The sequence below is a fragment of the Epinephelus lanceolatus genome, chromosome 23, assembly GCF_041903045.1.
Source record: "Epinephelus lanceolatus isolate andai-2023 chromosome 23, ASM4190304v1, whole genome shotgun sequence".
Classification (NCBI taxonomy): Eukaryota; Metazoa; Chordata; class Actinopteri; order Perciformes; family Serranidae; genus Epinephelus; species Epinephelus lanceolatus.
This window is the reverse complement of record NC_135756.1, coordinates 2,253,057-2,270,455: the sequence shown is the minus strand read 5'-3', so window position 1 is coordinate 2,270,455 and position 17,399 is coordinate 2,253,057. Positions and strand designations below refer to the sequence as shown.

Here is a 17,399-nt window from a genome sequence, read left to right as displayed (position 1 = left end):
TTCAACCTTGTAGTTATAAGAGCTTTGAAATCAGACAGAGACCAGTTCACGTAGTTTGGACTCTTTCTGAAGGTTATTCCAGGTGAGAGGAGCACAGCACAGAAAAGCTTTATTTCCCAGCTCTGTCTGAGCACCAGGAACAGACAACACAACTAAGTGTTGAGATCTCAGACTGTGGCTACAGTCAGATCTCTGTTCAGTCAAAGTACAAATATGCAAAGGGAGTTTAACCAGTATGGCTTTATAAATGAACAAATAGCAGTGACTACGGAAGGTCAAAGATGGCCAACAAGCCAACCCTGATTGATTGTTAAGTCTATAGAACATCACAAAACAGTGAATTAGGGTGTTTTCACACTTGGTCCTTTTCAGCCCTCCAAGAGACCTCAGACCCCTCTGAAGCAAACCAAATGGTCTGAGTTTGGTTTGCTTCAAGTCAGCGGTCCGGTTCACTTAACCTGTGCCTAGTGAACACAAAACGCTCCGGGTCCGCTTCTGCTATTGTACTGTAGCCCTCCAGGCTTGCCGTAGCCAGATCACATGCTATTTCAGTGGGACGCATTATAAACACAATGGAACCATGGCCACAGGTAACGACAACACGGCCAGTCTGGTCTGGACTTTGGTCTGACGATGAAACAACTCCTCCAGATATGGACCGAAGAAAACATCAAATGGCAACTGTCAACAACTCACAGAAACACAAATGTTTCCCTCCAGTGTTAAGTTCATGACCGCACTGCAGTGCCACATCAAAGTAAAAACAAAACTCCATCAATATATATACTAGTACATACCCACTGAGTGCACAGTTGCCCACGTACAGTTTCACATGGTGTGTGTTTGGGATACAGGTCATAGGAAACTGCAGATTAAATAGTCAACTGAACCCATTAAGAAGAGCAATGTATTCAGACAGAGTGTTTGTGAAGTTGATAGTACGATTGCTTTATTGAAAGTACAGTAGTACCATTGCCAATAGTGGGATAGTTAGTGGGCTAAAACTGTACATTAGTAGTTGAGGTAGCACGTTGAAAGGCAGATAGTTAAAGTGTTTATATGTTGTATTGACTTAAAAGTGGGGCGCACTGGTAGTTCACATGGGAAAGGTGCAGCTAGCCCTTGTTGCAGCAGCATACCATACCATGACTTAGTCATACCAAACATTAGAAACAACACCAACATTGGTCCACAGGGGGAGCCACAGCGATCGGTCGCATTTTAGCCATTTTGAAGCATTTTTCCGTTGTTATAGCGCCACCCAGTTGCCAATTAGAGTTAAATTTCTCCAGTCACCTTGAGGCGTCCTGTTCTACATATCTACCAAGTTTAGTAAAAATCCATATGGCGGTTAGGCCTAGATAAGAAATGAGCTCTCTAGCGCCCCCATTTTGTTTGATGGGCTCAATAATGGAGGGGTCCCCTCAGATTATGTGTGGTCATATGCCTACAAAGTTGCGTGGTGATGGGTGAAACCCTTGAGATGTTATACACCTTTATGTGATGAGCCACGCCCTCCGCAATATTCATTGCCTTATAGAAGCTCAGTTTTAGTAAGTTTTCCAACTTTTGCCAAGAGGGAACTTTAGATATTGGTCCCTAGATTATGTTCACCCAGTTTCATGCAGATCGCTCAAACTTCCTAGGAAGAGATCCATTTGAAGTGTTTTTCAAAACATTCAAAATGGAAATGGAAAATCTATATAAGCGGAAGTTATGGGTTCTTGAGGCAAATGTGTTCCTCATGAGGAGAGGCATCTCTGTGCAAAGTTTCATGTCTCTACCACATACGGGGCATGAGATATGCCCATTCAAAGTTTGACATTTCAATGGGTTGCTATAGCGCCCCCCTTTGGCCAATTGATGTAATATTGCTTCATTGGCATCCTCCCATGACCCTCTACCACTGTGCCAAATTTCACATGGATTGACCAAGTCAGTGAGGCGAAAAACGTGGAACACACAAACACACACACACACAGTTTTCGTCATTAAGATAAAGGCTACAGTGTCAACACAAAAAGAACTGAGTCCCTTTTCTGTTGGTCCACTTTTTGGTGCACTTTAAGAGGACTGAGTTCGGTTCATTTAAAAAGGACTAAATGTGAAAACACTCTTAAAACATACGGCCCGGGGGCCAGAACCAGTCCTCTAGATGACTTTGCACACCTGACGTTGATGTGAAGGCTGAGAGGTTTCAGGAGAAATTAAAACAGTGAGCAGATACGTCATGTTAAATGCTGCCTCAGAGGCTTCTCCACTCTGACCAGAACACAGCTCTGTGAAATAACGATTAATACTTCCTGTGGTCATATTTAAAGATATTGAACAGTGTGCAAAATATTGTCAACCAGCATCTTCAGAGCAAAAGAATCTGTATCAGACGTGTATATTCTCGCTGGGAAATTCAATAAATGTGGATTTAAAGTGATCAGTTTTTGAGCAGACTTCAGGGTTGTGTGTTTCCTCACCTGGCCCGTAGGCCTTGGCCCTCTTGGGGTGCAGCGTCTTCGCCCTCAGGGGGGCGCCGGGCTTCAGTTTCGATTTGGGGAACTGAGACAGGTAGGTCATCACAGAGTGCTCGTCCACGTTGGGATCCACGATCTCCTCTGGAGCGATCACCTGAAGAAGAGCGAGAGCGTGAACACATGACGCAGATGATCCTGATCATGAACAAAAAGCTGGTTTAAAGAGCGACACATCAAAGAAGATTTTAATTAATGAACATAACGAGACTGAGAAGAGAGACTAATGACGGAGTCTGAGCGAACACATGTTGAACAGCTGCTCCTCTAACAGACTCTGTTGTTCATTAGCAGCGCAGGACGATGTGTTCAAACCCCCGCTGACATAAAAGCATCAGTAACACTATCTCCAAATACTCCTTCAAAATAAAGGGCATGCATTTCAATTGGATGCACAAGCACAGAAGTAGTCAGAGTTTTGGCCATGAGTCAAGCAATTGTTTTATAAACTTGGTCGGCCATTTTGAAGGTGACAGTTAATGTGTGGGTGCAACTTTTACATCCTGCACAAAAATGATCAATTACTACACAGACATTAAAGTGACATCATCACATTAAAGAAGACAAAATAACTCTTGCTCTGTTGTTGTTGTTGTTGTTGTTGTTGTTGTTGTTGCCCCTGCACATTAACTGTCTCCATCAGAGTTTACTTGATCATTTTAAGAGCTTCGATCAGACTCACAGTTTCCAGTGATAATCTAAACATGTAGAGAACAAATGAAGATTTTAATCAACAGTCTGTCTCATTAAATATAAACCATCTGCTTCATCACATCATCATCCTCACACACACACACACACACACACACTGATTGTGTAAAGATGGAAACTCTGACTTTATGTCTTTCACATCATCTGATCGAACCCTTTGTGTTCCTGCTTCACTCTGCTGCTGATTCAAACCACCGGCTGCAGGATCGCTCTGCAGGCTGGAAATAGACCAGAGGGCCATTTAACACGTGTGACGGAGAGGAAAGTTCCTGATGCTGCCCGTTGGATCGCAGCGCGACTACAACTCTGTTCACACGCTGATTACACACTGAGACTCTCATTATATCATCTGTGTCAGGGTTTCTCTGCTCGGCTGTGATATAACCGACGCTGAGCACATTTCATCTGAGTTTTACTGGACTGAAGCTCAGATTCTGAGATTACAGAGCCAGTGTCGGGGACGCCCACAGCTCACCTAATAAAGCAGATGCCACATGTGTAGAGGCTTTGTTTTGCTGCAGCAACTGCAGGTTTGCTGTGAGGAAAAATCCATATTAAGCTGATAAAACAAAAGTTAAGGGGTTTACGTTGGTGAATAATATCACTGAACAGGAAAAAAGAACGACACTAAAATAAAAATGACTGAATGTTTTATTTTTAATTTTCTCTTTGAGATTATCCTGATAAACCAGTTAAACAAATTTTTTAAGGCTGCTCTCAGCCCTAGAGTGGTCTCCTCTGGTCTGAATCAGGGACTCATGTTGTTCCAAAGTTGTATAATTGCCTAGAGTTGGTTCGTGTTCTCACGGCAGCATTTACAAGAGGACCAGATCAAATGCCTTGTGTGAGAAAGCTGCTCTTGATTGGTCAGAATTTCCATGTGGGAAAAATCAAACACCTGTAATATTCCTTAATGTTTTCAATGTAGACGTGCAACAGGTGCGCTCACACACCTGAGCTACGTCGTGGCAGCATGCACACACTCCCAAGCACCTTTTTTCAGGGTGCGATTGCTGCACTGTGAGAAAAACTGAATTCAGAGGTCAAACATTACCTGCGGCACTCCGAGCCAGTCGTCAGCCTGCTGCATGGCCTCTCTGGCGTTCTCCACCGGCTGACTGGGATCCCATGTTTCCCAGTCTGGACACAGACCTGAAGGCAACACGGACAGACACACGTCAGTCATGTGTGAGCAGCAGCAACATGAGATAATTTACTCTCCTGTTAATGTCAGTTAACGCCAGTTTAAGCCACACGCATTTCGAGTACAGAAAATTTTGTCCATTGAACAGACACAGATACAGACACAGATACAGATACAGACACAGATACAAATACAGACACAGATACAGATACAGACACAGACACAGATACAAATACAGACACAGACACAGATACAGATACAGACACAGATACAGACACAGATACAAATACAGACACAGACACAGATACAGATATAGACACAGACACAGATACAAATACAGACACAGATACAGATACAGACACAGACACAGATACAGATACAGACACAGATACAGACACAGATACAGATATAGACACAGATACACATACAGACACAGATACAGATATAGACACAGATACAGACACAGACACAGATACAGATATAGACACAGACACAGATACAGATATAGACACAGACACAGACACAGATACAGACACAGATACAGATATAGACAAAGACACAGACACAGATAGACACAGATACAGATACAGACACAGACACAAATAGATACAGACACAGACACAGATATAGACACAGATACAGATACAGATACAGACACAGATACAGATACAGACACAGATACAGACACAAATACAGATACAGACACAGATACAGATATAGACACAAATACAGATACAGACACAGATACAGATACAGACACAGATACAGACACAGATACAGATACAGACACAGATACAGACATAGATACAGATACAGATACAGACACAGATACAGATATAGACACAGACACAGATACAGATACAGATATAGACAAAGACACAGACACAGATAGACACAGATACAGATACAGACACAGACAGATACAGATACAGATACAGACACAGATACAGATACAGATATAGACACAGATACAGATACAGATATAGACACAGACAGATACAGACACAGACACAGATACAGACACAGACACAGACACATACAGACACAGACACAGATACAGACACAGACACAGATACAGAAACAGACACAGACACAGATACAGACACAGATACAGATACAGATTCAGACACAGACACAGATACAGACACAGATACAGATACAGACACAGATACAGACACAGATACAGACACAGATACAGATACAGATATAGACACAGACACAGATAGACACAGATACAGATACAGACACAGATACAGATACAGACACAGATACAGACACAGATACAGATATAGACACAGATACAGATACAGACACAGATACAGACACAGATACAGATATAGACACAGACACAGATACAGACACAGACACAGATACAGATACAGACACAGATACAGATACAGATACGGACACAGACACAGATACAGACACAGATACAGACAGACACAGACACAGATACAGACACAGATACAGACAGACACAGACACAGATACAGACACAGATACAGATATAGACACAGACACAGATACAGACAGACACAGACACAGACAGATACATACACAGACACAGATACAGACAGACACAGACACAGACACAGATACAGATACAGATAATGGTGTACCCTCTCATCCCCAGCACCTACCAGGTGCACAGTTGTCCACCAGTGCTCCCAGTGCCTTCCCATCCCTCCAGTCTCGGTGGAAGTTGGTGATGGGGAGCTGGGGCACCTTGTTCTGGATCCAGCCCAGCAGACGCTGTTTGGGGGTCAGTTTCTTGGCGTCTTCGTCATCCTCGTCCTCCCACATGGGCATGGAGATGGAGTAGTGCAGGATCAGGGTCCAGATCAGACCCAGGATCAGTTTCAGGTTCCCGTCCACGATGGCTTTCGAGTCTGAGAGATGGACAAAGACAGTTTGGATGAAGACATGTTGGTGTTAATATGAACAGATGTGATGCTGCTGAGTCATTGTCCACTAAGGGAAAAGTTTCTATGGTCAGTTAGTTTCACCTCTCAGTAACGTGGCACTCATCATCATGTTGTTGCCATGGTTACCAGCAGTTTAATGTACTTAAAGCTGTAATTGTGTGTTAACAGAAACCTGTGGGCCAATGAGACGTCAGTAAACTCTCTGTTTGTGGTTTAATAACTTCTGAACTGACTGTTGTTTGCTGATCAGCTGATGTGACCCAGTTTCCTGTTCTCCTCCAACAGCGTTAGTTCTGCTCGCCAAAATAAAAGTTCACGGCTCCATGTTGTTTATCTGTGAGCTGTCACGAGGCTGTTTTTAATGTGAAAGTTTGATCCATGGATGGCACAGAGGAGATCTGCTGCAGGATGATGTCATCCAGCCCCCGGGCTGAGGAATGAGGTCAGTTTAAATCGGAAACACATGCACACACACACACAGGATAACACACACACTCAGGAATCTGAGGGGGAACTCTGAGCTGTTCCTGAGCTGAAAACCAACTTTCAGCGTGATGACTCTTTCTTTCTGTTTTCTACATTTATACACAGTCGGTCGGAGCGCTGTCACAGAGCCACACATGACTCACAGCTCGGCCTCACCTCTTTAACAGGACCGACTTCATCATGTTTTCATCACATCAACTGGTGTCGTGTTTAAACGGACCAATGAAAACCTCATGTTCACCCCGTCAGGAACGTTAAGCTGACACGGTTCAAGTTTCTGATGGATCGTCCAATCAGGAAACAGAGTCAGAGAGCCCATCATAAATCATCGGAGTGTTCGTGGCTGAATGACGACATCAGTTAGTCGTAACTCACGTCCAGAGTTCATTCAGCACATGGCTGTTCATTCATTCATTCACCTTCAGCTCACTCTTCACTTCACAAACACTGACGTCTCACTCTGCAGGAGTTTATTTAAAAACAACGTACAGACTCACACAGCAGTTATGACCTGCCCTCAGTGTGTGGAGGTGTATTTGTGGCGGGCAGGTTTAAGGTTTAACAAAAGGCAAGCTTTAACGCAACTAATGAAAAACATCCGGAACAGGCAGGTAACTAAAGTCCAGATGAAAACAGAACCAAAACTAAACTGAAATACGATGAACTCAGGTTCACAAGATACCAGGCAGGAAACTGAGCAGGGAATGACAGCGTGAACATGGGGATGAGCGCAGGACGAACTGACAAAGGACAAGACTAATGGCAAGAAGGAGATACAGCTGGAGGACATGAGCTACATGAGGGAAATGGTGATTGGCTGACAACAAGGGTGTGTTTGGGAACACTAGGGTGGAGCAAACAAGACTAACACAGAACAGGTGTGAGGGGAAGACTCTGGGAACAGGGAGGGACCAACGAGACAGGTGTGACAGGAAACAGACAGAGACAGGAAGTAAAACCAGACACGATACATGAGGAGAGAATCTACAAAATAAAACAGGAAGCAGATCAAACATGAATGAAGAACATGAAACTGCAGGGTAAGTAAAAATAACAAAAACAGGGGTGATGAATGCTCCTATATGCAGATGATATTGTATTGTATATCTCTGACCTGGAGGTGTCTGCTCCTGATGTTCTCAAATCCTTTAATGAACGTGGCTCATTCTCTGGATTTAACATCAGCTGGAACAAATCTTGTGCATTTACCAATTAACACGTTGGTAACATCGCCCATGTGTGATGTGAGGCATGATATCAACCTGATCCAAAATGACTTCTTCAGGCATTACTATCCATCCCTCACTAAACTGAACTGTACAAGATAACTGTGAGACAATATGAAGTGACATTAATAGTGATCTTGTCGGGTGGACGACTCTCCCAGCATCACTACAGTCTACGATTGCTGTGATTAAAATGAATGTGTGCTAATTCCTACAGTGCAATGATTCCCTGACGGCCGCCAACAAGGAGGGTGGAGCAAATCAACACGCTGCTTAAACCTCAACTACTGGACAGCTTTAATGTTTGAACTTAAGCTGATTCTTGATTTAAACTGACACCTCAACTCCTTACTGTGTGTGTGTGTGTGTGTGTGTTTATGTCTCGTGGACCCTGACATCATATTTTCCCTCTCTGAGTCCAGCCGTCTGTTGTTGGACTCTCTGTCAGGAAGATGAGAGTCCAGAGATTAGTTCGGCCCAGTGTTCACACAGGAAGTGTGGTGTTTGGAGCGACGCTGTAATCTTTCCCCAGGAAACAGGAGCTGCTGCAGTTTGTTCAGATCAGCTGAACCTTCCACAGATTTACTGACGCTTTCTGTTCCTCAGACAGAAACACGTGATGTTTTTATCAGACTGAAGCAGGAGGGAGATGCCGTCTGATGGTTTGTCCCTGGAGTGATGTGCTGGACTCAAACACACGACTGAGGTACTTTGAGTATTTCCATTTTCTGTTACTTCATACTTCTCCTCCATCTCAGAGGTAGAAGCAGTTTATAAAGTCATTAAAGTGAGCGTCACCTTCAGCAGCTGCAACATTAAACTGATCGGCACATCAATGCATCAATAATTCAAATTAAATAACATAATATTATTCTGCAGATTGAGAAGTTTTACTTTTGTGAAGCAGAAAACAATCAGCTGACTCTCTTCACTGTTATTTTTAATCATGTCATGTGACTTTTTGTCCCAGCAGGGACACCATACTCCACAGCAGAGAGGGAGCAGGGCTGGCCTCAACAACAACAACAACACGTCCGCTCGTTAACAGTCACAGTGAGCAGCAACACTCGCCAGTCGCCAATGGTTACCAAACAAACAAGCTAAAGGTCGGCCTGCTGCTGCAGAGAAACAATGGAGTCCTGATAGAACCTAACCCCCCCCAACACACACACACACACACACACACACACACACCCTCGTCTCTCAGGGTGACGGAGAGAGTGTGTTATGTGACATTTAGAAAGGAAGTCTTTATGAGGCTGCAGAGAGGAAGTGATGGAGGGAGAGAGGAAGAGGAGAGATGACGACGGAGGGAAAGAATTAGTCTGTGAAGTCTGTGAAGTGCTGGATGAAACGAGAACTACACACAGACAGGTTTCATCAGGAGCTCAAAGTTTAAAGTCTGTTGTTGGAGGTATCTTTGAAGGCAGGCGCTCAGGTGGAGCTGTAGTGTACTGACAACAAAAACCTAAGGAACCAATCCCGTCACCCTGCAGGGCGGGGCTTGAGGGTGAGCAGCTGCAGGTGAGCGGCTGAGGGGCGGGGCTAATTTGCATCTTCATAGTTCCATGAGGCCAGACATTTTGTAAACAGATATTTTCCTCTATGTTTAGGCCTCTCGTCCACACAAACAGAGTTTTAGTTTCCTAAAATGGAAATTTTTCAAAATGCCCACTAAGGTGTAGCTTTATCAAAACGATGACGTCATCGTCTCCAGTCGTGCATGCCCACTGATGCTATGAGCAAAGAGCAAACACTGGAAACAACAACAACAATGGCGGACTACCTGTTTGGTAATGTTTTGTCAGCACCGTTTGGTCTGATGACGACTTTGCACTTAAATTCAACACGGAGACATTCAGTGTTTCTGCTCCACGTCAGCATCTGAAGTTTAAAGTCCAGTTTCACGACAAGACAAGACAAGTTTCAACCAGCTGAGTGTCAGGTGACACCATCAGCCGGCTTGAGTCGAGCTCAGACCGGCCAGTTCACACCACTGACACTTTTCTCTACTACAACTCTTTCACTACAGTTTTAATGTTTATATCTGTTAAGTATTTATTTTTGACTCAACACTTGCTGTTTCTTTATCAAAATAAAAGCCCTCCGACAACGTTTCCGTGGACAGAATGCCTTCATTTGTTAACACAAGGCTTTTACTGTGAAATATTTGAAGGACCATGTTGTTGATGATGCAGCGGCTTTACGGCTCCATAAACATGTGGAAATACAGTAGTTACAGCAACAACACTGTCTGTGTGAAAGCTGTCTGTGTGACACTGTCTGTGTGAACGCTGTCTGTGTGAACGCTGTCTGTGTGAACACTGTCTGTGTGAACACTGTGTGAACACTGTCTGTGTGAACGCTGTCTGTGTGAACGCTGTCTGTGTGAGCACTGTCTGTGTGAACACTGTGTGAACACTGTCTGTGTGAACGCTGTCTGTGTGAACGCTGTCTGTGTGAGCACTGTCTGTGTGAACACTGTGTGAACACTGTCTGTGTGAACGCTGTCTGTGTGAACGCTGTCTGTGTGAGCACTGTCTGTGTGAACACTGTGTGTGTGAACGCTGTCTGTGTGAACGCTGTCTGTGTGAACACTGTCTGTGTGAACACTCTGTGTGACACTGTCTGTGTGAACGCTGTCTGTGTGAACACTGTGTGGACACTGTCTGTGTGAACACTGTCTGTGTGACACTGTCTGTGTGAACACTCTGTGTGACACTGTCTGTGTGAACACTGTCTGTGTGAACACTGTCTGTGTGGACACTGTCTGTGTGAACGCTGTATGAACACTGTGTGAACACTGTGTGAACGCTGTCTGTGTAAACACTGTCTGTGTGAACACTGTCTGTGTGAACGCCGTCTGTGTGAATACTGTCTGTGTGAACACTGTGAACACTGTCTGTGTGAACGCTATCTGTGTGAACACTGTCTGTGTGAACGCCGTCTGTGTGAATACTGTCTGTGTGAACACTGTGAACACTGTCTGTGTGAACGCTGTCTGTGCAGACACTGTCTGTGTGAACACTGTCTGTGTGAACACTCTGTGTGACACTGTCTGTGTGAACGCTGTCTCTGTGAACACTGTCTGTGTGAACACTCTGTGTGACACTGTCGGTGCGGACACTGTCTGTGTGAACACTGTATGAACACTGTATGTGTGACACTGTCTGTGTGAACGCTGTCTGTGTGAACGCTGTCTGTGTGAACGCTGTCTGTGTGAATGCTGTCTGTGTAAACACTGTGTGAACGCTGTCTGTGTGAACACTGTGTGAACACTGTCTGTGTGAACGCTGTCTGTGTGAACACTGTCTGTGTGAACACTGTGTGAACGCTGTCTGTGTGAACACTGTCTGTGTGAACACTGTGTGTGAATGCTGTCTGTGTGAACGCTGTCTGTGTAAACACTGTGTGAACGCCGTCTGTGTGAACACTGTCTGTGTGAACACTGTCTGTGTGAACACTGTGTGAACACTGTCTGTGTGAACACTGTGTGAACACTGTCTGTGTGAACACTGTATGAACACTGTATGTGTGACACTGTCTGTGTGAACGCTGTCTGTGTGAACGCTGTCTGTGTGAATGCTGTCTGTGTAAACACTGTGTGAACGCTGTCTGTGTGAACACTGTGTGAACACTGTCTGTGTGAACGCTGTCTGTGTGAACACTGTCTGTGTGAACACTGTGTGAACGCTGTCTGTGTGAACACTGTCTGTGTGAACACTGTGTGTGAATGCTGTCTGTGTGAACGCTGTCTGTGTAAACACTGTGTGAACGCCGTCTGTGTGAACACTGTCTGTGTGAACACTGTCTGTGTGAACACTGTGTGAACACTGTCTGTGTGACACAGCACACATCAGTGTTTGGAGTCGTTCTAGCATTCTAGTGTGGTCGTGTGGACGGAGGGGAAAATATCTGTTTACTAAAACATCTGGACAGACATAACATCTGGACCTAAATGAGTGTAGAGTTAAATCTAAACCATTTGAAAGCATGAAACAGGTTTTTTAAAGGAAAAATCTTCTAAATGTCATGTTGACGAACAGAGACGAGGTTTTAGGGTTTAATTAACACCAGCAGAGGAACTTTAAAAACACCCTTGGCAGCAAACCAACAAACAAAAACCAGCTTTTCATTAAAAAAACATGATTTCAGTTTTGTTTCTGGCCTTAAAATAAAGACGAGGAGTTATTATGAAGAAACAACATGTGTCTTCAGTCAGTCACCAACATGTTGTTTTGACCTCCAGTCTCTGTGATGTCAGTGAGTGAATGAATGAATGAGTGAACAGTTGGTGACAGACTGAGAGACTCCAGAAGAAGAGGAGGAGGAGGAGGAGGAGGAGTGTTTTCCTCTCTTCATCAGTGCCGAGCACAGAGCGGTACAACGACGTTGGCTCCACTGAGGGAGGATCTGTCTTTTATCTGCAGCTCAGGAATCAAACTGTCAGACTGAGTGACATCACAGTGTTCAGACGTTCTGACGGTCAAAGACTCAGCTGTGTCTTTATGTAATGTTACTGACAGGGTGGATGTGAAGGTGTGATTATTCTGTATATGAAATATATCCTAAATATCTGTTTAATGATTTTCTTTAAAAGTCAAAGTTTATATGAACAGATGTCGACTTTTACAGGTTTTTACAAGACAAAGGGCAGAATCATAAATATAATAAATGATGTTTGACATTTATCTGAACTCACATGTGAGATGGGGGGGTTGGAGGTCCTCGACAAGAAGATTCTGAGCATCAAACGTGTCATTTCCTGAATTCTGGTGAAACTTTATGCACCAGTTTGTCTGTGTCTCAAATCACATACTTCCGTTAGGACACTTCCGTGTAGTACACTATGTGCACTATGTACTTATTGACGTAGTGCGCAAATTTCGACAGCGTAGTGTTGTCTCAAACCAAACACGGCTGTTGTGCACTCACCGGAAATGACGACCGCAAATTAGCTAGTTAGCAAACTAGCATTAGCATTCGTGTTATCGTTCGTGGTACCAAATCATTACAGACTGCTAAATGAACCCAACACACACACTGCTGGCTTATACCTGACAACAGTATAGTGGTGCTTAGTGCAGAAAACACATGTATTTGTACAATGCAGCGACGTTCACAGTTTGAAAAGTGGTCCCTCCCCTTCTGCTACGTAGCCAAGATGGCGACCATTGAGGGCGAGAAGATCCTTGTCCTGTTGTGTTTCTCCCTGATGCCCTCGGGCTGCTCGATGATGGAAAAAAATCATAATCAGGATTATTTTGGTCAAAATTGAAATCACAATCATGCAAAAAATTATGCGGCGCACGTGATGACTTACACTGTTTACACGACGGCATGTCATCGTCTCTACGTGGTCGCGCGTTTACAAGTCTCCTCTGCTCTCTTATCGTTCATGGTGGAGTTCGGCCCCGATGCGCACGCACAGACAAACAGACCAACCTCTCTCGCTCTCCCTCTGCCATTTTCCGCACGCTATTTTTGAAATCTTCCGCGATCACCTGCACCTCGCATTATTTGTAGTTCACCTACTTGACAGGCTCGTGGAGTGAACAGAGCAGAGGAGGGGGCGGTATTGCACATGTGCGGCTTCCGAAGAAGACAAAATAACATCTCTAGGCGTCCGTGACCAAAAATCATTTACCCTTGATTTTATTAATTTTGAAATCATTTGACGTCAAAATCGTAATCGCGATCACCAGACGATTAATTGCACAGCCTTGCATCGGGCACTGTTAAACTATAACATAAACCGGCCTTGGCATTAAAGGACACCTTTTTACATTGGTTTCTGACGCCGCAAGTCACTGCCCAAGCGCCGGATTTTGAAGACTTCAGAGTGAGACTGGTCTCCTTAGTCAGGGGTCGTCAGTTTCCCAGTGATAGAGGAGGGTCCTGTGATGATAAAGGTCTGGGACCACTGATATATCACAATAAATTTGTTTCAGTTTTTGCTCCAGCCTCTACTTTAAAGATTGTACTCAACATGACACCTTATTGTCTCAGTGACATGTACTGACACAGATACACGCCTAGAGCTGGGCTAAGATAATCGATTCATCCGATTCAAATCCATCTTCATTTAAATGACCCGACTTTGATTCATAAAATCTGAGATTGATCTTTTAACATATGCTTTCCCCACATATGTGTGAAGCTCGAACCCTGCTAAAATCGATGGTAGTAAACGAGCCCCTAAATTATTAATGACTGTAGACTTGAGAAGCTCCGATTAGGGTTGGGATCCGGATCCGGTTCTTTTTTGGAACCGGGTCCAAAGTTCCGGTTCTGGAACCGGTTCCATCACATTTGGCGTAACGGTTCCTGCAAACGATTCCTAGATTGTAAAAAAAAAACAAAAAAATGTCACGTACATTTCCATTAGAGTGCGGCACAGGACGCATATTTCTGTCCGAACCCGACCGAGCCCGACATTATTTAATCACTAAAGCACTGAGTTTGTGTCACACAGTTGTTATGGTTACAGGCTATTTAATAGGCCCGGCGTGCCCGGTGCTCAGCGGAGAGGGAGACCTCTGCGTTTGAGACGGGAGCGGGAGGTTCGACACTTCCAGCGAGGGGAGAGGGAGAAACAAACAGCCAATGTGTGTGTGTGTGTGTGTGTGTGTGTGTGTGTGTTGTGTTCAGGTGTTGTCACGTAAATAACAGTGCCCAAGCATGAATGCATAATAAGTATTTTTTATTACATTGCTGTGGTTATTTTGAGGTAATAGTGTTACTGTAGAAATCAGAGAATCACTTTTTGTTGTTATATATTCTCAGGGAGATGATACAAGCTCTAAATCTGAAATACACACCACACACAAATGTGTATTTTCATCTAATTGTACTGTGCAACAGTTAGAATAAAGTTTTTGTATTTGTGTGATTGCATTTGTGTTTATTATATACTTGTTTAAGTATAGAAAGTATAATGAATATAATGTAGGAATCGGTAAGAGGAATCGGACCGTTAAGAAGGAATCGGTAAGGAATCGGAATTGTTAAAATCCTAACGAGTCCCAACCCTAGCTCCGATGTTACCGGCTCTTTTATCTGTAACTATTAGCAGTTAGCAGTTAGCTTACTGTTTCATGTTTTGGTTTAACGTATTATCATGCTGTAGCCTGTCCTGTGTCCTGGCTGCTGCGCCACCACACATGCACGCACGCACGCACGCACACACACGCACACACACACACACACGGAGTGGAGACGCCACGCTGCAGACAGAGAGGAGGAAACAGAATTTTACAATCTCTTTCACACACCATGAAAAACTGGTGCTGTAACTGTAATATCCCCAGGTGAATCAAATCTAATGTATTCAGGAAATCAGTGGTGATACCCAGCTCTAAAACACTGCTCAACACACACACACACACACACACACAGTTTTAGTAAATGCAGTACCACAGATCTCATTAGACACACACACAGCAGGTGGACAGCAGCTGTATAAATGTGTGTTTTTGTTTATCCTGACGAATCCCCGAGTGTGTGTTAGACAAAACCTCCGAGCTATTTAAAGACACACACACACACACACACTCACACTCACACACACACACACCTGTGACCTATAAAAGCCTGAAGTGTGTGTTTCCAGCCAACAGCTGGACGGTGGAAATCCTCGAGAGTCTCACACACACACACACACACAGAAATAAAATACTTCTGAACTGGACCTAACGTCATTTAACGCCTCGCCATTTAACCCTTCATGCTGCTTCCACTCAGTCAGTTATTTCTCTGCCCTCAGAATCTTTTACTGGTTTCAAATATCAAAAATCAGTAAAAGTCTTAAAACCACAGCGTGAAAATACTCTGGAGATATTTAAGTCATTCAAAACTTGAGTAAAACTACAAAAGTATTAATATCAACATGTTCTCAAAGCTCCAGCAGTTCTCGTCCTGCAGAAGAGTTTTGATTATATTTTGTCTTTTCAGTCCCTCCTGATTCTCACAGGCTGTTTGTGTCATTGTTGCAGCGTCACATGTTTTTCTATCATGGTGAGGATTTTAAAAGAAGTTTGTTTTTTAATTACAGCTGCACAGGATGCACATCATCATACTGTCTGCATTTTAAGTTGCAAATGTTGCAGCTGGTGAAGGTGGAGCTCGTTTTAATGACTTAATGATGAAGTATAATAAACTGGAAACACTCCGGTAAAGTAAAAGCACCTCAGAACTTCAGCTGAGTGATCGAAGATCTGTGGAGCCTCCAGCTGTTGGCTGAGACGTGTCAGACCAACTGTGACGACAGCTGACACACACACACACACACACACACACACACACACAGTTCCTCGTCCTTCCTCCCCCCTCTGACTCCCACACACAGACAGCATTCACCCTGCCCCTCCAGACCGGGTCAGACCACATGACATGATGGGGGGGGTGACAGTAACTTTGTTGTTCAGAGTCAGACTGAGCGTTGGTGATGAGGCAGCAGTGTGACCGTCAGCTGCTTCACTCACTGGTTTACTGCAGTTTAAAACTCATGGTTCTACACATGAAGTTCTCCTCAGACTGCAGCTGGGCCACATGAAGATAATATAGCGAGATATGAGACTATATATCATCTGTGATGTTGGATATTGTTGTATCATGATGTGGCATAAATGGTGTTTTCCCCTTGTTTTAAAGGCACAGTGATGTAAATTTATCAACTTACAGGACTTTTCCTTTTGTTTTAACGCTTGCTTTAACCCACTGAGTCGTTACATCCACATTAGTGATGTTGTGTTAATACTTTCTTACAACTAGGTCACATCAGAGAGGGTCAGAAATATTGTTATGTTTGAGGCGCCAAGTGGCTCACCTGTCAGAGTGGGCATCCCACGTATAAAGGCTAAGTCTTCGCCTGCAGCCCTCAGCTAATATATCTCCTGAACCTAACTCTGATGATGTCACAGTGATGTCATCAGCCTGGGGCCTGGAGACGATGACTGCCTGACACAGTGTGTGTTACAATCTGGAGGTGTGACATTTGTTCACCTGGACGGGGCCTCTCTGATCAAAGACACCAGTTTAGGTTCTTTTTGTGCAGCCAGTGTTTCACACCTCCATTTCCTCTGCGTATACAGTTTATATTTTCTGCATGTATGTATTTACACTGTGAACCGTACTAGGGCTGGGCGATATGACCAAAATCTCATATCATGATATAAGTCATTTCATGTCCCAATAGAGTGTGCCAGTAAACCCGGAACTCCGTTAGCACTTTTAGCACTTCCGGTTCTCTCGTCTAAAAGTCAATACGTTTTTTGAATGGGATTTTGGTAAAATACCTCAAATAAGGTCTGTGGTTAACAAAAGCTTAAGTGAGTTTCAGGTTTTGTTCTACAACATAAAACACGTCAATAAATACCCTACTT

General features: G+C 43.9%; 1 protein-coding gene across 5 annotated transcripts in view; it reads right to left on the bottom strand.

The window, feature by feature from the left end:
* Nucleotides 1–17,399, bottom strand: part of LOC117249175 (filamin-C-like) — a 68,932-nt gene that overhangs the window by 40,472 nt on the left and 11,061 nt on the right. For all 5 annotated transcript variants that reach the window (XM_033614612.2, XM_033614619.2, XM_033614614.2 and 2 more), the window contains exons 2-4: nt 6,020–6,268; nt 4,291–4,388; nt 2,472–2,622 (exon numbers count right to left, since the gene is read on the bottom strand). In XM_033614612.2, the coding sequence (XP_033470503.1) occupies nt 2,472–2,622; nt 4,291–4,388; nt 6,020–6,268 (498 nt within the window). The remainder of the gene's footprint in view (nt 1–2,471; nt 2,623–4,290; nt 4,389–6,019; nt 6,269–17,399) is intronic.